This window comes from Sinocyclocheilus anshuiensis, unplaced genomic scaffold (assembly GCF_001515605.1).
Source record: "Sinocyclocheilus anshuiensis isolate Anshui unplaced genomic scaffold, SAMN03320099.WGS_v1.1 scaffold1199, whole genome shotgun sequence".
Classification (NCBI taxonomy): domain Eukaryota; kingdom Metazoa; phylum Chordata; class Actinopteri; order Cypriniformes; family Cyprinidae; genus Sinocyclocheilus; species Sinocyclocheilus anshuiensis.
The window spans coordinates 1,022,663-1,044,959 of NW_015540934.1; the positions used below are offsets into that span (position 1 = coordinate 1,022,663).

The 22,297-nt window shown below is 37.0% G+C and overlaps 1 protein-coding gene across 1 annotated transcript in view; it reads right to left on the minus strand.

Moving 5' to 3' along the window:
• Window positions 1–462: 462 nt before the first annotated feature.
• Window positions 463–22,297, minus strand: part of LOC107689507 (prostaglandin F2 receptor negative regulator-like) — a 25,721-nt gene continuing 3,886 nt past the window's right edge. The window contains exons 3-8 of the mRNA XM_016487512.1: window positions 18,248–18,664; window positions 10,406–10,828; window positions 8,559–8,963; window positions 6,898–7,005; window positions 2,305–2,604; window positions 463–1,851 (exon numbers count right to left, since the gene is read on the minus strand). Coding sequence (XP_016342998.1) covers window positions 1,685–1,851; window positions 2,305–2,604; window positions 6,898–7,005; window positions 8,559–8,963; window positions 10,406–10,828; window positions 18,248–18,664 — 1,820 coding nt within the window. The 3' untranslated portion in view covers window positions 463–1,684. The remainder of the gene's footprint in view (window positions 1,852–2,304; window positions 2,605–6,897; window positions 7,006–8,558; window positions 8,964–10,405; window positions 10,829–18,247; window positions 18,665–22,297) is intronic.

The window sequence follows — 22,297 nt, forward strand, 5'->3', positions numbered from 1 at the left end:
AAACAAGGTGTAAATTGAAATGTCTATTTTATTTTTTAAAAAAGTTTTAAAACAAGCAACTTACAGCAGAAATACCAGAAATATCTTAACAAGGGGCCTTCAAGTCAAAGAGGTGAAATGAAGTAAATGATGGAAAGTAAAAATGAAATGAAATAAAAGACCGAAAGCGTCAGTTGTGAGGAAAGAAATATGACTGCAATTTCATGCATATAAAACTCATCTTCATTAATAATTAAAAAATGAGACAGAAGCATTTCCCAGGGGTTTCTCGTCAGATTTGGGATAAACAGAAATCTCAAGTCAACACATTGTTATACTTTTATTTTTATTTTTATCGAGAAATAATTTTTTGTTGGTTTGCCATTAAGAACTAGAGTGAGTCAATCATTGAATAACAAAACAAACAGAAAATACTTATTGCCTCTTAGAAAAAAAGAGAGAGATGGTAAAAGCACATAAAATTTCACACAACTAAAATATAAATTCTAAAAACAAAAACAAAAAAAAAAACATCCATTTAATAATATCCATAAATGAACAAGTAAAACATCTTCGTGAAATTCCTTATGACATTTGTCTATAAATGTGGCTCTGATTTGCTCTCTCACTCTACAGTGAATCCACCTCTCGCACATACCGACAGCTTCCCTTCTCAGAAAACACTTATCTGCCCACATTGTGGATAAAGAGAGCATTTGTACAAAATGATCTACTACAATCATGTCAGTGCGGGTCAGTTCTGTCAATATCGGCATAATGAGTGCATTCTGACAAGAAAAAAAAAGAAGCAAGTTCAGGAAACTGAGATGGATATTGGCATTTCTCATTGTTTGTGGGCAGGAAAGAGCAAGTGAGGAATGAGTTAATGCCAACAGTGTGGATATCAGTTATCAGGGCCTTTGAAATTCCTCTAACCAGACAAGCAATCTTTAAGGCAGGCCGCTCAAAGCCAAGCCACGGACTGACAGCCTGTTGGGTCTGTTCCCTCCAGTGGTCACTTCTGGAGCCCAGAATAATGCAGTGCAGCCTTGAACCCATCCATCAACCATATTTCCTTTAGCCTGTGGATCAACGCTACGCTTTTCCACAGAGAGGAAAGGTCAGTCATTTTAGGTTCCCCACTGTTGGTGGCATAACTCTGACAGGCAGGCAGGGAGGGGGCACGACGGACGTCTGCAGACGATGTGACAAACAAAGCCTCTGGGACGGCAGCGGTTTAAAAGGTCAGTCTAAAATTGGAGTTTCTGTCACACTCATAACTGACAGGTTCTTGGCTCTTTCGTTAAGAGTCCTTCCTATTAATTGCTATAAAATAATCGTCATCAAATGTACAAACTGTAACATTGCTGGTTTGGCCATTGTGCAGCCGCAAGTTTATACTAAACTAAAGATTTAATTCCTAGTGCTCTCATCCTATCAGCAGTCAGGATGTGTAGAGGGGGAAAAAAAAAAAACATTGGATGGGGCCGTCAGTGCTCTATTCCTGAGAATAATAAGTGTATTGCTCCCAAGCAGGAATATGGAGCAGTCAGCTAGAGTGGCTCAATCCTCAGAGTGTATATAAACAGGTTCTCCATCTCTCATTAAGCAATGTGCATATCCACATTCTGTCCCAAAGCATAATACATCAAGTCATGTTGAAGTGGTTTTGGGCAGGATCACAGTGGTGCAAAGGGGGACTGGTTTAATCCATCTCCAGGTCCATAAGCTTGTTACGTGGACGGGGCGTGTGCATGGGGTTCCTGGAGAAACAGCAGTGGGCGACAGCAAGACCCAGCAGCACTGAGAGAAGACCAGCGATCACAGCAGCAGTCAAACCGTATCCCACCGGCATCTTCAAAGATTCCCACACTGCAGAATAACAAACAGAATGATCACTGGCAATCACAAACTTTCATAACGACACCAGATATGAGAAAATCTAAAAGCTATGGAAGCAAAGTTTGGGAGGAGCAACTGGGGATGTTGAGTTCCCACAGTCTTTGAGAACATAAACGCTGAAGAGGCGATATGAAATCATCAGTTCCTCACATGCAAAAGCATACAATTTTTTGGGACCTTTTATTTGTTCAGGGTAGGGGTCTCCAATCCTGCAGACTTAAGTTCCAGCTCTGCTCTAACACACCTGCCTGTAATTATCAAGCAACCCTGAACACACTGTTTAGCTGGTTCAGGAGTGTTTATATGGGATTGGAGCTGAAATTTGCAGGACAGTTACTCTCCAGAAGCAGGGTTGGAAACTGATGTAACAAGTTTTTCCAGGCTTGCTATCTTTTTCACTATAGACATAACCAGGATTCTTACATTCTATTTTGATAAACAGAAATGATGAAGTGGAGATGAGGTCCTTCTCTTTGTTCCAGGCTCCAGTAGCAGGGGACAGGAGCCAGGGTGTGGCAGAACAGTAGTACTCTCCCACATCTCTATCCTGAATCTTGTGCAAGCTGAGGATAAACGTGTGCCGGTCGGTGCGCTCCAGACTGGTGTCATTGGAGCCGGTCTTCTTTACCACTCCCCAGCGGTCCATACTGATGAGAGGTTGGACTCCATTATTTACAGCCCGGTCTGTGTTCTGGAACCAGCGCACGTTAAATGCCATATCACCTGTGGGACGGACAGAGTAAAGCTAATTATTTAAGTCAACATGGAATCAAATTGACATTTAAACCTCTTCTGTTTCACAATCTAGTGTCAAGTGTGATCAAGTGTTGCTTTACAATATATGTAACCGGATATCGTGTTTCACTCACAAATATGTCTGATTATAGAATGGGTGGTATTCTACACTGACTTTAATCATGAGAGGTAACTCCAGCATAGGTGGAGTCAATACGATTGTTCATAGGTGTTCTGTTGCAACGCTCCAAACAGCCATGCTGTTGCTGCAGCTTATTCAAGCAAGTGTGAATGAATACAAGGGTATTCAAGTCGTGTATGGAAAGAAAACAAAGCTAAACAGTGTCTTTCAAGTGGTTCAATACCATATACACTCCCTGATGATCCAGAGTGAGGCAGCAGCAGTCAGACAGACTCAAGCAGGCCTCTACACGCTGTCCTCACTGCTATGTGTGGAATCTCAATGAAGGCCATTGGGTAATCAGAAACTGACAAACCCACCACAATGCACCACTGCATTCTGCTACTCATCAAGTAAAAACCAAGCCTATATCTCATAACAGAATCCCATGTGAACAGCAGAAAACTTAAGATTATTAAAGTGTATGGATCCTCAAATTTATTCATGAGTTTGTGACATTTTAATTGTTCACAATTGCAGAATTGTTTTAGTTATATCTTGAAAATGTAAAAAAGTTTTTTTTTTTTCATAATTTCAAACAATTAAAAAATATCTATTACTGTTTTTATATATGTATATATAAACTTTTAAGTATACATACACATACCTTTTAAAAGTTTGGGGTGCTTAAGATGTTATACATGATTTGAAATTAAGTGTCTTAGGCTCATCAATGCTGCATTTATTTGATCAAAAATACAGTAACAATGGTAATATTGTGAAATATTACTACAATTTCAAATAACAGTTTTCTGTGTTAATATATTGTGAAATGTAATTTATTCCTGTGAAGCAAAGCTGGATTTTCAGCATCATTACTCCAGTCTTCAATGTCACATCCTTCAGAAGTAATTCTAATATGCTGATTTGGTGCTCAAATACATTTATTATAATTATCAATGTTATAAACAGTTGTGCTGCTTAATATCTTTGTGGAACCCGTGATACTTTGTAACAAAGCAGAAGTCTTTACTGTCACTTTTGGTCAGGTAATAATAAAAGTAATAATTAATATCTTAACCCCAAAGCCTATGCGTGTATATACATACACACAAGAATGTTGAGATATAAATTTTATCGTCTATATCGCCTGCTCTCTATTATACAGTAATCAATTACCTTACAAATAGATCTCCAAATTAGATTTAAGATCCACTCCAACCAAGATGACGCTAGATGGGAAATTAAGGAAAGGCTTTGACACTGTGGCCCTAATTAGCTTTACATACATATATCCTTTCACCAGAGGAATGACAGCCCCTGACTAGCACTTACTTCCGGGCCCAAGGGTGGATGAACGGCACTCATAAAGGCTGGATTGATTGTTCCTCACATTTGCTGGATGGTTGTGTCTTTTCTACATTTAAGCTGTCTGTAGTGACTAATGACTGAACTGTACTGCCTCAAGATGACATCAAGACAACATGAACTATGAGAGAGAAATGCATTAAAGCCTAATAAAGGGGTCCTCAAACAATCCAAATTGACTTTTTAACCAATTAGGAATTAAAAGCCTTGATATGATAGTCATGATGTTTGATGCTGAAGTGCTATAACAAACAACCACAGCTATGTGTTAGACCAGTTTCATAGGCGTTTTCTATGAACCTGAGATCAAATGGAGCTTAAGGGAGCAACACTGCCCTTATTCTCAACCACTGTGAACAACAACTAGGCCAAAATTAGCCGGAAAACAAGGACATGTTCTTTCTGCTTTAATCTAGCCCAGAATAAAAGAAGAAACCCTCTCAGAACTCATGAGTAACTCTGACTGTACTCATGGGTACTTTCATCTTCCGGCCTTCTGCTACCTTTCAGGTGAAGCACATGTTCTTGGCTGCATTACTTGAGTACATTAGTCAGCCTGTGTGCAAGAACAAGCAATGTAGACATTAAGATTTATGAATTTAATTAAAAATTAAACATTGTAATGTGATTTCACAATACAATCCTGTAGAGGAACAGTTCACCCAAATGTAGGTGAACATCTCATTCCCAACTCATATTCTACTTTTTTTTTTTTTTTTCAGTGGAACACAAAAGTAATTCTTTTCACAGCTCATGGTAGATAATTCACCCAAAAATGAAGATTCTGGCATCATTTACTCACTGTTGTTCCAAAACTGTACATCTTTATTTATTCTGTGGAACATAAAGGATGACAAACAGTGTTCAATGTTCCATTGACAATAGAAGTCAATGGGCTTGTTTGCTTCCCAATGGTTTGGAACAACATGAGTGTGAGTAAATGATGATAGAATTTTCATTTATGGGTGGACTATCTCTTCTATTTGCTTTTTGTTTCTCATTCAAAACGTATTGTGTGACCTTAGAAGCTTTGGAATACAGTGAATGAGTTGTGTGGAAAATATGACATCAAACAGGATTAGAAAGACATGGGGGTGAGTAAAAGATGACTGAATTTTCATTCTTAGGTTAACTATGCTTTTAATGGACAAATCCTCAGAGACACACTGCATAGTCTACTGCCTCTTGACTCCCTGAGGATTACACTTAAAGAAACATAATAGAAACACACACCTCTCTTCCTTCAGGGTGATGATCTTTTAAAAACCTAACAATAAAACCAGCACAAAAAACATCTCTCGTTTCTCTATAGTGTATATTGAAAAGAGAAGTGTGAACATTGTGCTGACATGTATCTATGACTACAGCATGTGTGTGCCTGTCTGTGGCTAGAGACTGATGAGGAAGGAATGGTGTATGTGTTATTCTGAGTATTACCAAACATTCAACCACAAGAGTGCAACAATTCTGACTGATACGATCACAGCAGGCTGAGCAGGCTGCCTGCAGCTCTGTATCACTTGATCACTAAAAAACTAAGCATCCAACCACTCACATCTAATACAACTCATTGCATTCCTTGTAGGAAACAGCCGTGCTTGAAAGGCAGTTTTAGGTTTTACACCACGTCTTAACCATTTGTGACATGACAATATTCCACAGACAAGCAATTAGTCTGCCCACACCAAATCATATTTTAAAATCCATTGTACAGATTTTCAGCAAAAATGTGTGCAAAAAGTATGCTTGCTCTGTTGACTACGACTGTTTCAAATGTAATGTTAATGAACTTTTATAAGATTGCTAAATTCAATTTCCTACCTCACATAACTGTGCATAGAGTATTTATGAGTAACTATCAAGCAACAGGAACACAAGGAAAAGACGCTTTGTCACTCCAATGCAGGATGTGACTCAGGGGGTAAAGTTCAGGTGATCATTTACAACTGGCTCCGATTAGTTTATAATATCAACTGTGAATAACTGCAAAAACACACCCACAAAACATGAACAGCAGCATGTGACTTTGAAGAAAAAAAGGAGACTGATAAAGAAAGGGGGGTAATTAGGTGCTGATAAACAAACTGAGTGTAGATGCCTTAATTAAGAAGTTAAACATGGATATTGATATTAAAACATGCCATCCAGAGAGCTTACAAGGTGAGAGTGGATTAAGGCAAAAAACAGAGCAGGAATTTAGACACACAAAAAAAACTGGTGAGAAGCTAAAGTGTTTTACAAAAAACCTTTAAATAATTAAAAAAGCTAAGAAAGTACTTGGTTACTTCTGAGATTCTGTTCCTTTTATAAATCAAAGCTAGTAGTAGAATGTGACACAAAATGAACTGGGAGATAGAAGTTCACTGGGGATGTATCTCAAACAATCTGTCAGGAACATGTCAAATATTTCCCCAAAAATATATTTCTGTACAGTAAAATATAATTCTCATTACTTCAATGTGTCTAAAAATAAAGATACAGTGATCCTAAAAAAGTATTTTGACATAAACCACAATTAAAATGAATGAATTGCATTAGATATTAAAACACCAACTAAATCCTATTTGATGTATAACAAATACAAGCAGAAGGTTTTACAAAAAGAAGTTTGAAAGGTTTGAAATTAGAAGAGAGAAAAACTCCAGTGGCATTTATTTAAATGACATTTAGCTTGATCTTTTTTTGTTTTTTTTTATGCTAAGAAATTAGTTTATCTTAAACTTTCTAAAAACTGCATATTATATAAATTGCATTTATACAAAATATATAGACATTACACAAACAGTACTTGCCAGTGTTAGGAGAAGCATCCAGGACGGATATGATGCACTTCATTTGGACTGTGTCCCCCGGTAACACATTGTTTGCTTCTGAATGAATGGATATGTTGAATACTGGACCTGCGTGAGAAACAAATATTTACTGTTTTAAAAGTCTACCTAGATTTCAGAGTCTTTAACTGGATGTTCATATTTCTAAATATTTCCACAAAAAAAAAAATTCTTCAACCTTTTGTTTGAATTCATATACTAACATAGAGAGAGAGAGAGAGAGAGAGAGAGAGAGAGGGGCTCCCAAATCCTATTGATCTGCCTTGCTATCTACTGCCTAAATAGGCAAGTGTCTTTTAAGGCAGCACCCTAATGGAAATTAAACCTCAAAAGTGACTGATTTGTAAAACTCTACATAGTGAACAACTCTATGTGCTACAAAAGAGAGATCTGCCTCTTGAATTGATTTCAAAAGTTTGCCGTTAGCATGTTGCTAAGCTGATGATGCAATATTGCACATAAAAATATGTAGCACACACAAATGTTGGGTACAATGGTCAATTTTAATTATTCTGAACTAATATTATAGATACATAACCATGAATACATATCAACGAATGAGAGATAGAGAGCTGCAGGGATTATACTTTTGTAGTACAAAACCCAGAAACAAATTCATTTTTTAGCACTTCCGGTCCTTAAGTTAATGGATTTTTTTTTAAATGGGGCATTGGTTAAATGCCTGAAATAAGGTCTGTGGTCAGCACAAGCTCAGGATTTTTTCAAGCTTTATTCTACAACACACAATTCATCATTACTACTCTCTTGTGATTTTTTTTTTTAAGCTTTTGCTTGACTTGAAAAAGGCGTTTGCTAACAAGTGGCTAAATGGGACTAAAGGTTGTTGGGGACATTAAACATCATCCTGCCGAACAGGTAAACATTTACTCACTAGTCCACAACCTTATTGTGTTTATAATCGTGCTTTTGCAAACTATTCCAACTCAAACTTTCAGGGAAATTACTTTTTTAAAAAAAGACTAAAAGAGTTGTGGGAAGCTTAGTGATAGTGACGCTGAAGTCATGAGATCGTGGTGTAGTTCGTTTAAAGCCTACAATTAGCGTTTTACTTCTGATGATTGTATTCCAGATTCAAAATTCATAAAAGTTGTGTTTAGTTTTGAACATTATCACGATGAACAAAGCATTTAAGAATCATAAACGGTTGCTGATCACAAAGCTTATGCTCCACAATAATCCAAAAGCCAATGGAAAACTGGAACCAAGGTGATGTGAACTTCTGGGTTGGCCTATAAAAATACGTCATCACTCCAGCACTCTATACATATATTTCATGCGTTTTGTCTGCCACCTTGGATTTATCATATGAATTTGGCCTTAATTTAGCTTTTGGAACCAGCTTTCAGATCAGGAGCCTGTCTATGATGTTTTAAAAAGCTGCCTATGAAAGAGAGAGAGTGACAGTGTCTCTGTAGGCAGCAGGAATCTGCCCTGAGGGAAAGACTATAGAGGTCTAGTCATCCAGAATCAGACAGAACGAGGGAACTACAGAATTAGAGTGTGTGAGACGGTAACATGACCTCAGCTGTAAACATACCTACAGGCAATTCAGCATCATCCTTTTGAGTATTATGAGTCTAGTGTAGTTAGCATGATAATACCTGTGTGTACAAAGGCGATCTGAATCTTGTTGGACTCCGCACTGATGGCTTTGATCCAGTCTTGGGTCTGATCCCGTGTCCAGGCCGTGACGTCGCAATAATAGAACCCCCGATCTGTGACCTGGGCCCCATATAAACGGAAGCGGTACTCGAGCTGCCCGGTCTTCTCCAGAACCACGCTGTCAATGCGGCTCGGCTCGCTCCACTCCTCTAGCTGCAAGACTGAGTCTTGGCTAAGAGACAACACTTTGCGGGACTTGCCTCCCAAGATCTCCTCAAAGCGAATGAGCACAGAGTAGCCGGGATTCTTCAGGTTCTGACCAGTCAGCTGGCAGCTCATCTCAAATGTGGATCCACCAGTCGAGGCTTCTCTCACACGATGGGCTGCTACTCGCAAAACTGGTACTAAAAAGATCACATAAATACTCATTAAACTATTGCAAAATACAGTTTGAGAACAATCAACTTTCGTCACAGAGTTTTACCTATGTAATATAATTTTGAGTGACTTTTAATATATTTTTAAATATTTATAGTTTCCAGGAGCTGCACAAATCATTTCTTTTTCCTATTTCACATGCACACATCAGTATCTGCTTAAGACCTCATATTTGGAGGCTCTGTAGTCAACTTTGAAAGAGATTTCTTGGATTTATTTGATGGAGATTTATTTGAATGTATGAGGCTTCATCTGAACATCATCTGATCATATTTTGGTAAAGAATTTACCATTTTTAGGAGCAGCATCAAAACAATTATAGTAAATTAAGTTTCTAGATAACACTTCAGGGTTAATAAGCTGTTGGTAAAGCGACCAAAAAAGAGACCAAAATTGCCATCAGGAACGTTTAGACACTTCTCAATTAGTGTGCCAAATTTCCCATTTTTTCCATACAGTTCTTCCCTTCCAGAAATGGAAAACGAAGAATACTAACAGATTTAAAAGATGCCGTCACTCCTTATTAGGTGCTTGCCACCATGTACATTTTGTCAGTATCAGATATAGCTTCAGAACACAGCCTAAGTTAAATCAAGGGTGCAATGGAGAGTGTCCAGACCAAGACAGAGCGGCTATTGTGAGCTAAATATGCCTTCACAGAGAAGACGCCATCACAAACACAATTAAAGCCATTTACTCTAATCCCTTATTGAAAGCTGAAAAATGAGAGACATTGGAGACTTTCAAACATCAAGCTTTGATGCATGCTTTTTAAAACAGTGCGCTTAGTGATACAACTGTCACAGTTGCTGGGAGCACTTAGCTCATGGGGTAAAAATGAAATTTCAGAAGAGTGACCGCAAATACTAAAAACAGTCTGGGGACAGTTAAGTAAAGTCCCGAAACATACTATTCAAAAATTTAAGAGGGCAAACAATTTTAGCTAGCTACACAAACTGTGTGGTTGATTTCTGAATGCAACACAAAATACGAGTTGCATTGCTGCAATGAGCAGACATTAGCATTAGCATTCTTCTGTGTCCAATTTTCTCCTTGAGATCAATTACGGTCAAGGTAGAGCAACCGTTTGAAGAGAATCTTGCGGATCCTTGCTAACTGAATAACACATCTGATTTGAAGGAACAGGCATTTAAAGTAACTCTATCTCCTAGTTGTGTAAGCATAAAGAGCAGTAATGCAGTTCAAGAACATACATACTCTTAATAGGACCAAACGCTTCAAAATGTGTTGGCCAAGCAGTCAGGTTTGCATACTTGCTTAAAGTATGCTTCTGGCTAAAGACTTCAGCAACATGTTGAAAGTGTCTCATGGCCAACTTTACCAAATTATATCTAACAGACCTAAAGGGAAGCTTCAGAAAGAAAAAGTCCCAAAATTTAGTGCTTACTCTTTGGTGTCCACTGAACAGTGACAGGCGCTGACTGGACCTCCTTTGCTTTTTCCCATCCACTTTGCTGAGCGGGCTTCCATGCTGTTACTGCACAGGAATAAGAGCCCATGTCTGCATCTCGAGTCTGAAGCATTCGCAGAACGAAGATGTTAGACTCTCTCCTGGTCACTGCTATGTCCCCACTGTCCAGCCTCTGCTGGTACTCACTGCTTGCAATCAGAGCTCCTTGCTCATTCACAGAGGCTATAGTGATTTTCTTCTGAGATACATCTCCAGGTGTGTTTGTAGAGTAAGACCAGGTCACGCCCAGGCGGCCATCTTGGAGGTGGAGGAGGTCGAGCACCTGACAGCGCAGTTCAGTGGGCTCGCTAGTGGACTGAGGGTTCAGAGAGGCTGTAAGGGTCACCTTGAATTGCAGCTCTGTGAGAGAGGAAGGGAACAAAGTCTCAACATTTACCTACACCTTTTCAGATGCATTTCCCACCCCATTGGTCAGCCAAACAGATAGTCCCACCTCAAACCCATACCACTGTTCAACATTCAAAGCAATGTTTTAATAACACCACAGAATCACAGCATTTACACTTTTTAGGGAAATCAACTCACAAACCACTTAATTACAGTATTTCCTGCATTCTGTGTTGAGATATATTGAGATATACAGCATTTCAACAGAAAAAAAGTCCATCACCATCACATTAGACTAATTTCACAAACTTGTCTTGCAACTAACTCCACAAGACACATTTTAATAGAGTCTCTGATTTAAACTTCAGTGCCAAAATTTGAGTTGGTATGTTAAACTAATTCAATACTGATTCTATGATTCATTTGATTCATCACTCAGTCATTACTGATGTCCCCACATTGCATTATTAGGATGCATTAAACTCATCAAAAGTGACAGAAAAAACAATATAAATATATATTTTAAATGAATGCTGTTCTCTTCATCAAAGAGTAATAAAATGTATCACGGTTTCCACAAAAATCCAGCACAACCGTTTTCAACATTGATAATAAAAAATGTCTGCTTTTTTTTTCTGAAGGATCATGTGACACTGAAGTCTGGAGTAATGGCTGCTGAAAATTAAGCTTTGCCATCAGAGGAATAAATTACATTTTAAAATATATTAAATATATTAAAAGAAAGCAATATTGCTGTTTTTACTGTAATATTGTTTTTAATATAATACTTTTTTTGATTAAGTAAATAATATAGCCATGGCGAGCATAAAAGACTTAGAAAAGATGCATCAAAAACACACACAAAAACTTTTGAACAATAGTGTATGTAATTGATGTTGTTTACTATGGATTGTTATATTTGTGTGTACATCTAAGTGATAATGATTAAATATAATTAATTTAGTGAAAATAAATATTTTGGGAAAACGTGTTGATTTTTAACTAAATTGTGTTTTATTTCTTGTTTAATGTGTTTTACTTCATGCATGAAACTTTCTGAATCTTGGTTTTCTCTGACTAAAAATAATGGCCCCTTCGAAGCCATTTCAGATCAAACACATTAAAAAACATATCAAAAGAATGAAAAACACTGAGATACAGTTGTTTCAGGTATATCACGCAGTCGTAGTGTCTGCAGAGGTATGGTAGCCGACCTAGTTTTGTAGTTTGTCTCTGGGTAGGAACGGAAGGGCAAGGGTGCACATTCTCTCAATTTTCAGCTGTCATTGTTCAGGTTATGGTAAGCTCGCACACACACACAGGTCTGGCTTTGTGTATTTGACACCAGGCCAGCTCACTCACTGCCACTGCAGTCACACATTGTGCCCAGCTGTTGTGTACTTTGAGAAAAGACACCTGCTTGAATGGTAAGAAAACACTGATTTAGTCCTCTATTGTACTGTACTCCTAATGACAAAGAACCTGCAGTGATCAAATAGCACTGCTGTGTCCCCAAACACAGACAGAAACATTTTACACAGACACACCTCACAAAACAACTGTCATTGGGATATAAAAGGGGAAAAAAGCTTTAACAAAGAGGTCTAAGCCTTGTGCACATTGCATTTAGCAGCATCATGTAGCATAGCTTTGAATATCCTGCTACATGGAAACTCCCCAAGCTTAATTCACAGTGCAGTTAGAATATGCAAAACACTGATTAACATTTAACGTTGAGGGAGAAGACTTCAAAAATAAAGCAGCATGTTGCACAGAAATCCTTGACATGATTCTATCACCAGCGGCAAACATGGGAAGAAAAAAAGAAAGAAAGAAAGGCAGCAAGGAGTGTGCTGGTGCTCTGCAACTGAACAGAGGCAGAACTCTTAGATTAACAGTTGTAATGTTTCACAATGAGCCATCAGAATGAGAGACAGAGGAATGCCTCAGAAATGAGGCCTCAAGAGAGGAACTGGAAAGGAGGACTTTGCTACTGGCACTTTAAAGAAGCACATTCTCTTATAACAAAGCCAAATTAACCCTCTCAGATATGTTCTTTCCCCAATTACAGTCCATTCATACAAAACATTATATCACAGAATAAGACATTTCACGTCACTCTAATGTCTTAATGTCTATAAGTAAAATGTATTAGTTATCCTTGGGTGAGACTGACATCTTGAATGTACATTAAATGTAACATTAGCAACATTGCTGTTCATAACTATTTTATGTTTTGGCGAACTGGCTAATTCGAATGAATTTGTGCGATCTCATTCGTATGTTTTCACACTATTCACATCAATAACTTATATGAAAACGTCACCTGTGAAAATAGTTGTTTACCCGTGAGACTGGGTTGTATGTTTTCAGTAATGACTCATTATTAATAATTAATTATCAGTCTATCAATTAATTATCAGTCCATCAGTCCTGACTGATGTAAAGTGACAAAATTACGGTTTCATTCATTGCTTTCATCTGCAGGAATCCCTGGAAAATGTTGAGACCGGAGAAATTAAAAGACATTTTGAAGCTTAGGAAAAAACAATTTGTTAATTAAAAAAAAAATAATAATTATATATATATATATATTTATTTCCTGGAGTGTGACACCTCCACAAAACTGAAAGCATGTACAAAAGCAGATACAGGAGTATAACTTTCTTAAGCTGAAGACACACCTCTTCTGCAAGCACTTAACTAATCCACAACCATAAACAAAGATACTTACTTCAACTGTACTTATCAATTTATATCTGCTCTAGCTTGTAATGTTTACTAGCTTATACTGCAGATATTGTTGGCTCTTTGTGCTGTTCCTCATTTGTAAGTCGCTTTGGATAAAAGTGTCTGCTAAAAGAATGATTGTAAATGGACCTGTTGGAAACAAAATAACTTATCAAAATAGCTTTGAAACATCCTCCAGTGTGACAAGCAAAACTAATCAAATAACATGCCATTTTCATGACCTCATGTTGTACTTTTGTAGATTTGAAAATTTGTCACAACACAAGACCATTTAAAATGCTAGAAAACAAACAGTTTGTCAGCTGCCTATACTGCCCAGCCCTACTTTTCATATGTAAAACCAGAAAATGTCTTTTTCTCCTGCGATCATATGAAACTGCAAAGCCTGAGAAACTGAGTCTTCTTTCCCTTACATTAGTTGAGCTACTGTAACTGTCAAGCACACCAGGAAAAGAACTGGATCAATCATTTATAGACAAACAACAGGTTCGAGATTACCCACCTCCGCTGAAACCACAGTGAACTATGCACAGACACACAGAGTTAATTTACTCCTACACTGGACTGAACAAAAAGAAAATGGATTCATAAGTGACATGGAGATATGTGAGATACGGAGGAGTCCTTAAAGGGGTCATATGATGCGATTTCAAGTTTTCCTTTCTCTTTGGAGTGTTACAAGCTGTTCGTGAATAGATAAGATCTCTAAAGTTGCAAAGAAAAGCTTCATATTAAAGCCTTTAAAAACTGGTAATACATCGTTTATAGTTTCGTTTCGCATATAAGTTTAAGCGGCTCGGCCCGTCATATGCTCGGACAGAAAGATTGCGTGTGCCGCTGACAGAGACACTAGGCTACTCGCGCTGTTTAATGTGTTTGAGATGTGCTGTCTTCCTGAAGGCATAACTTACATTTCACAGGTGTATTCTCCATCTGTAAATGTTAGAAAGCCATGGAAAAATTTCCATTTTTCTGACAGAAGTGCATGAGCCTTCTGCTTTGGGATTCTCCGCTAAACTTCTCCATTAGACTCGAGTGAACGAGCGCACCAAACAGACAGAGCTCAATTAAATAGGAGCACAATAATTCTGACTAAAATATACATTTCGCTGAAATATTTGTAGTTGGACAATAAATGTGACATGTAGAATTTTAAACCTACAAGTAAGTCTATTTTTATGATAGCACTGACTGTAAAGTGACTGTAATGGGGTAATCAAAATAGTCTAACACAACTCTGTGCTTTTGTCCTCATTTATTGTAATTTTTAGTTTATTGAATTTAACTTTCGCTTTAAAAGCCTTATTTTAGTTTTTAGATTGCAATGTTATAATGTTAGAATGAAATGTGATTTTAACCCTTTTTTGCACATAATATAAAGGCTTACATGGTTACATTAACTTTATTTGTTTTCATAGCCTTTATTATGTATTGTTTTGTTGGACAACATTGGGCGTTAAGTGAAATATATTTTTTAAATCTAAATACAAAAACGAAAATACCGAGATATATACCGTATATCGCAAATTGGCCAAAAAATACCGAGATATGAATTTTTGCCCATATCGCCCAGCCCTAGTGTGCAGCGCATTTTATGGAGGACTGTTTCCTGATCCTGTTCTGACTCACAGACTTTAAGTATGTTTTCATATTTAAAGAATTTGCCACTGATGATTCAAACGTGAGTTTTGAGCAGTGTAGAGTAGCGCTTGTTGTTTGTCTTTCTCCGATCACAAATGCAGACATGGTTTTATGTAAAAAGCCAGTATAAGTCATTATACTCCGTAATTATGTCCCCACTGGATGCAACAAATGCCTCGTTTATAATGGGTTTTATTGGTGTTGTCCCATCGCTCCGGGACACGACATCACAGTATGGTAGGTGCATAACATTTCCATCACACGCTTGAGGTATTCGGCATATCACAGTGCACTGGATAGCTGGCCAATCAGAGCACACCTCACTTTTTCAGACCGATGAGCTTTGTAAAAATCGACCCGTTTCAGAAAGGCGGGGCATAGAGGAGAAACAATAATGTACAGTATGTGGAAAATAATGTGTTTTTTGAACCTTAAACCGCATAAACACATTTCATTACACCAAATACACAAAATAATGTTCTTTTTAGCAGCATCATATGACCCTTTAAATAAAGTCATTAAACTTGTTTTCGTATTATAACTTACTAAAACACTCTGTCACCAAGATCTGCTTTCCAATTATGAAGGGTGAAATGTAGTGCACTCAGATAGGGCAGCCAGTGACTCTGTTTGCTTGGTAAACTTCAAACATCCCTCACACATTGCAGTCTGGAGGTCGGTAAGAGGGTCAGAGATAACATCAGACCCAACGGCAAACGAAACTGACTCAATTACCAACAAACACACCGCTGTTAAAACTTTGTCCAGGGGTACTTTTGACAGCAGGCATCTAGTATTTTTACATAGCTTAAAGGTGAAGTAAGGAAGGGCAGGGTAGAGTACTCTGTGAGAGAAAGTATGTTTGCACGTTTGGGACTTTCTGTTCCCTGAGGGAATTTCTGGCCTTGTGAGTATGAGATAGAAACCAAAACAAGTGAATACCTATGCCAGCAACTGTCATGCAAACGTATCTCTCAGTTTTCCACGCATGTTGTGTTGTCAGTAAACTATATCTAGCAAAATCTAAGATGGTGTGATCTGCACACCAGAAGGAATGTGGCCATCCACATGTTATCTTGACAGCAAATGGGAGGACGGGGTGAAATAAATCAGAGAAGAATGACGGATACAGACCAAAACGATCACATTTATCGTATTTAGTATGAACTCAGAAGACTCAGAAGGGCACAAGTCTGGAATATGGACTGCGTATTTAATTATACTTTTATGGTACTTTTTGTCCTTTTGTAGATATACATTGAGCATCCTTAGACATTCCGACTTTGAATAGAATCAGTCATTGCCAATACTTGTAATCCCTCAGGGCCTCTTTACAACTTCAAGTCAAGCTGAGATAAAAATGAACACATTTACTGAAGTGAGAGCCACATGAAAGAACTTGGACAGGCAGGAGTGCTTTTAATAAAATACAATAAAATGGTCACAACTGCAGTCTAAAAATCCCTTCGAGTCTGCTATCATTGTTCATAATGCTTCATAATAACAGGGACTTAGAAAGCAGCATTGTCCCCTGTCTGGTGTCTACAGGTAATAATTTCTCTTACAAATCCCAGCATAAATTAAAAAGAGTTAAATAAATGGTTTCTGTAACCCAGACAACCGTGCTCATCTCAGGCTCAGATGGCAAACCTAAAGTACGTTTACGGACTTTCTAATGTGTATTGCTCACAAAATACACATACCAAAGTGAAAAGAATGGTTTTAATGAGAAATAAAATCATTTAAATGTACCAAGCTGATAATGAGTGAGGTTTTATCAGTCAGAAAAACTCTCTTTGTCTACACTGCAGGCGAGATTACCAAATAAAGGAAACAATATCAACTTTTAAGTAATGTATGAGCGTATAATGTCAAGTTTGATGTTGAAGGTAGAACTGAGTCTATTGAGCATGCTCAGTTTGATCACTGACTCTTAGTTCTGCAAAACCTTTTGAGTCAGAACAAATCACCTTGTTTATAACTGCCACTATGGCTATTACAGTCTTTACTTGATTTGAGGATTAATGTTTTTATATTTAATATGGAATGGATTAATGAAATGTAAAAGCTATAAAGGCTAAGCTTGAACCTCATAACCTAAGCATGGCCATTGGCACACCGCACATCAATTTAATGTTTTGCTTGGTCAAAACATGGGGAATTATAACTTGCTTTAGAATTAAAGTCTAAAACATCTATTTGGTGTTTTTTTTTTGAAGTGTGATTAGTGTTTCTTTTGGTTAGGTTTGTTCAATTATCTAAATGTACTTAACTACCGCTAAACAATTTTGAGTTTAGTAAACTTCAGAGCCATGCAGTTGTGTAAACTTCTTTAAGGTAGATTATAGTTTATTCAACCCTCTATTTAAATTAATGTCTTAATATACTTGTTGAGGAAGGTTAATTTAACTTAAAACTTTCAAAAATTAGTTGGCACAACTGCAACTGCTCAGTTTTTAACTGTATAACACCATCATTTCTGCTGGCGAACTACATTACCCATAATCCAGAAGGAAAATCAACCAATGACAGTTGCTATTGCCATTGGAATGGAAATTGTGGTAAAAGTGTTCCGCGGTGTTTGCCTACTCCCATGAAATGTTGCGAATAATGTAATTGAGTATTCCTAGACTCTCAAACTATTAAGCTTTTTGCTTTGCTTTTTTTTTTGCACGAGCTTATTATATTTATTAAAAAATGGATGGAGAAAAGAAGCAAGGCCACTAATTAAAAGGAGACATCACTGTTGCGCTCTATGTTATCTTACTGGAAATGCCATCACATCTTCTTCACAGTCTCAAGTCATCAAAAATGTAGAATAATCATATCTCATAATAGTACTGCACATTATAACAGAAGGCTACCACTCAGGAGCTCAACATAATACCAGCTATTTTTTAAAGCACAACCTCATAATCATGTTGCTGGTAATGGAGTCATCAGTGTCCCTATGTTTTGTGAATCAAGAACCATAATTGTAGTCACAATCTACAAACTTGCTTAAATAAGGAATTGAGGAGAGAATGAGATGTGACTCACCTGTGGGTGTAACTACAACCTCTCCCATTTCCTCTGACTTCTCAAGAATCTTACGCCAGTTTCTTCCTTCTTCACCCTGCCTCACCCACTCTTGGGCCGTACACACATACTCCCCTTGGTCTGACGGCTTTGCTCTTTTCAGGACCAATCCATAAAAACCACCTCCACGAAGGTCCAACTGAAGTCCACCATCTGTGTAACGCTTGGTGTAGTTGCGTCCTACTTTGATCTTATTATCCGGCCCAAATGTTAAGATTTCCTCCAACGGGCTGCTCCCTTTCCTGATGGACCAGGTAACGGAGAGGAAGGTGTGCTCCGCAAAGCCCCGTGTCGTGTTGCATTGGAGTTCCACTGATTCTCCCTCAGACACCGCTGACTTGGGAATGGCTGGAGCCACCTTCAGACTGTCCCCGATCACTAGACATAACAAATGACACTTTAAAGCAGGCAGGAGAGGGGCTGAAAGATTTCAAATGTGTGTGATTTCTCACAGTCTTGGTTTAGATCATATTGTTATATTCGACAACCGTCCGACCGCTCAAAATAAAAATAAATAAAATAACATTAAATAACTAAAAAAATAAAAGATTATTTAATTTATTGCCACTAGTGCTACAAAAATTACACACTTAACCTTTAAAAAGAGAGCTGGAGTCAAGACAAATCCAACATTAATAGGATATGATGAAGGCATTATACTGAATACATCTGATATTAAACTAAAGTTTGGGGTAAGTTAGTTTTTTTTTTAAAGAAATTAATTATTTTATTCAGCAAGGACGCATTAAATTGATAAAAAGACATTTTGTAATGTTTCAAAATATTTCTATTTCAATTAAATACTGTTATTTTGAACTTTCTACTGATAAAAGAATCCTGAAAAAAATGTATAATGTTTTTGACAAAAATATTACGCAACACAACAGTTTTTAAGTTTGGATACATATAATAAATGTTTCTTGAGCAGCAAATAATCATATTAGAATGATTTCTGACACTGAACACTGGAGTAATGATGCTGAAAATTCAGCTTTGACATCACATGAATAAATGCATTCAAAAAATAAATTCAGCTATTTTATATTATAATAATATTTCACAATATTTCACAAGTATTTCTGACCAAATAAATGCAGCCTTGGTGAGAATAAGAGATTTCTTTCAAAAACATCAGGAAATCTTACTGACCCCAAACTTTTGAACAGTAGTATGTACCTGAACACTGATTACAAATATAAGTTATGGTTCCTTTTATATGTGAATGCAGAACTGTAGACAGAGCATTTTGCATTTTACAGATCCTGCAGCTTTTTCAATTGAACATGCAAATACATAAATGACACTTAGTTTCCAGGTTTTGTCAACAAGGGAGTGCTATAGAAATGAAGAGACTTTTTAACTCTGATGCTGAAGTTCCTAAACTCATCACATTTATCTCCAGAACGTTTCTCTCATCAAACTCTTGGGCTATCATCACTTTCATTTTCTCAAAACTTATACTTGCATGCTTGTTACAGGAAAAGAGGTTTTGCTATGGTTAACCGTGTGGTTACTAGTACATCACAGCATCAGCTAAAAGAGCCAGTTTGCATTTGACCCTTGACTTTTCCCACACTCTGTGTCTCTCAGTGTCATAGCGAAGAAGGCTCTCTTTTGGCTAAAGTTTTAGGGAAATTCCTAATGGTGACTGCTTCCATAATGGTCCTCTATAAAGTCTGACAACATACAATTCTCACAGGGAAAACAAATCTACAAATGAAAGGAAATGTTCACCAAGATATGGACATTATCTCATTTACTGACCCAGAAAATCTACAAATAAAGCTGGATCAGTCAGATATAATCTTAAATAGTCAGATGTAATGATTCATTAAAGATTTTGATCTATTCATCTCATATTATATATGTCCCCTGTGTTGTTCAGTGCTCTGCTTGTGCTATTATTTTTCTTTGTTGGTATGGAAGAGTTCATTTTGTCCATCTCCAAAAGTGGAGTGAAGTGATAATATCAGAATGATTTAAAAATGAATAAAAAAAAAGCTTCAGAGCTCATCCGTTAAGTGCCGCAGGCTTTTACTCTAGTCGACAGAACAAAGAATAAGTCTTTGTATTTTTGTCTTCAAGCCGTGGAGTGCATCATGTTCCATTTAAACTTTTAGTGCAACCTTGTTTCACTTTATAAAGTCTACTGTAACATATCTGATACACATTTTCTAAGGACTCTAAATAAATCAACGTGATCAAAACTTTACTGAAAGAACTATTGTACACAATATGTTACATGCCATCTGTCATCTGGTTGATAGTTTATACTTTTTAGCAGGTAAAAGGCCTTTTAGTATAATTGTAAAAACATCCCTCTTCAGGTCGTGGTTCACATTTTGCTGTGAAATCTTTACTGATTTTTATGATGTAAACGTAAGAATAAGTTCTATATTTAGTAATATTTCAAGATAACCTTTACTGGATTGAAGCAACTTATATTTACCCGATTAACCATACATTTTTTTTTTTTTTTAATCACGTTAAAATGTGAGTCTCAAATATGATACATTAAGTTTTGAGAAATTTTTTTGTTCATCTCTCAACCATCACTGTATTGCAATGCATCATATGTTTTGCCCCCCACAATAAAAATAAAAAGAGCTTTGATCATAAAACTTATTTAAATATCATCTTAATAAGACATTTTATTGGTGAATATAAAGTGACAACTGATATTAATATGCATTTTATGCAAGTATTCTGCCATACTGTTATAAAGATCTTATTGATTTAAATTACAAGCTGATTACAATAAGAATTTCATCTTATTTTTAGTCGTATAAAAATCAGCAACTGCATCAAATTGGACACTTTTGCTCAGTTTGGGCCTCTAAATAAAATGTAGGAGTTTTGTCTTCCTCCATGAGTATGAGCTCCATATTTTCCTACTATAAGAGCCATAAAAGACTTTGTGTTTTTTTTATGATTTAACCTGTCAGGCTTTACAGGGTTAAGAATTTGGAGTGTAGGAGTAGCCTGCTTTTTATTTTGATCAACTCAATTTAGTTTTGTTTGTATTAGGCAGTTACAACCGGCCTCTGCTGATGTATTTTTATTTGTATAAGTTATAATCTCTTTGGGACTGGGGTTTTGTTGCTCCAAATTACTCAACCAGGCCCGGCTCCAGAATCAAATCACTGAGGGTGCTTCTTAAATTAGTGAGGGTGCTCTCTCTCTCTCTCGCTATATAGCCTATATACAGTATATACAGTGTATATATATATATATATATACATACATACACACACACATATACATACATATATATATATATATAATATATTTGGGCCGTCCATTGCTGAGCGTTCCCTTTATAATCACTAAAAGCTGTCACTCATCTTAGTTCATTGTGATCTCACAAAGTTACATTATAATCAATTAAGTTCTCTATGCTGCATGATGAATCTCTTATTTACATCGCGTCTACACTTTTGTTATAATGAGATGATTTGTGTTGAACACAACATCTGAACAAAAAATGCGGCAATTTGAGCGGTGAGTGGATTCTAACTTAAAGGCCTCTGATTGGCTGTTGGGTTCAAGAAACCAACAGATATGTCTGTGATTGGCTACATTGCTCAATGCTGCAAAAGACATTGAAATAGAAACCGATCTCCAGAGCGCAAACCATAAAGCACTGGATAGTTTGCCAAATCTGCAATGAAATGCCATTTTTACAGGAATAACTGAGGGTGCTATTGATTTCGTTTGAGGGTGCTTAGCGCTTTGGACTAAAAACATGTCATTAAATATTCTCTTTGTTTGACAGGTTTGTAAACAGGCTCACACACATTGCAGAACTGTATTGCACGCATACTACTGTGGTAAATTTATTAATCGCACAGTGATTTTTTTCGACATATACGTCACCCTGTACAGCCCTGAGGATGTCTCTATTCTCAGTCATGTTAATATCGCTAACTCCCTCTGTCTCTCATCCATAACGTTAGCCATTCTTCTTGCTGCCTTCTGCCTTGCTCCATGGAAGCTTCGTAGTATAGCCTA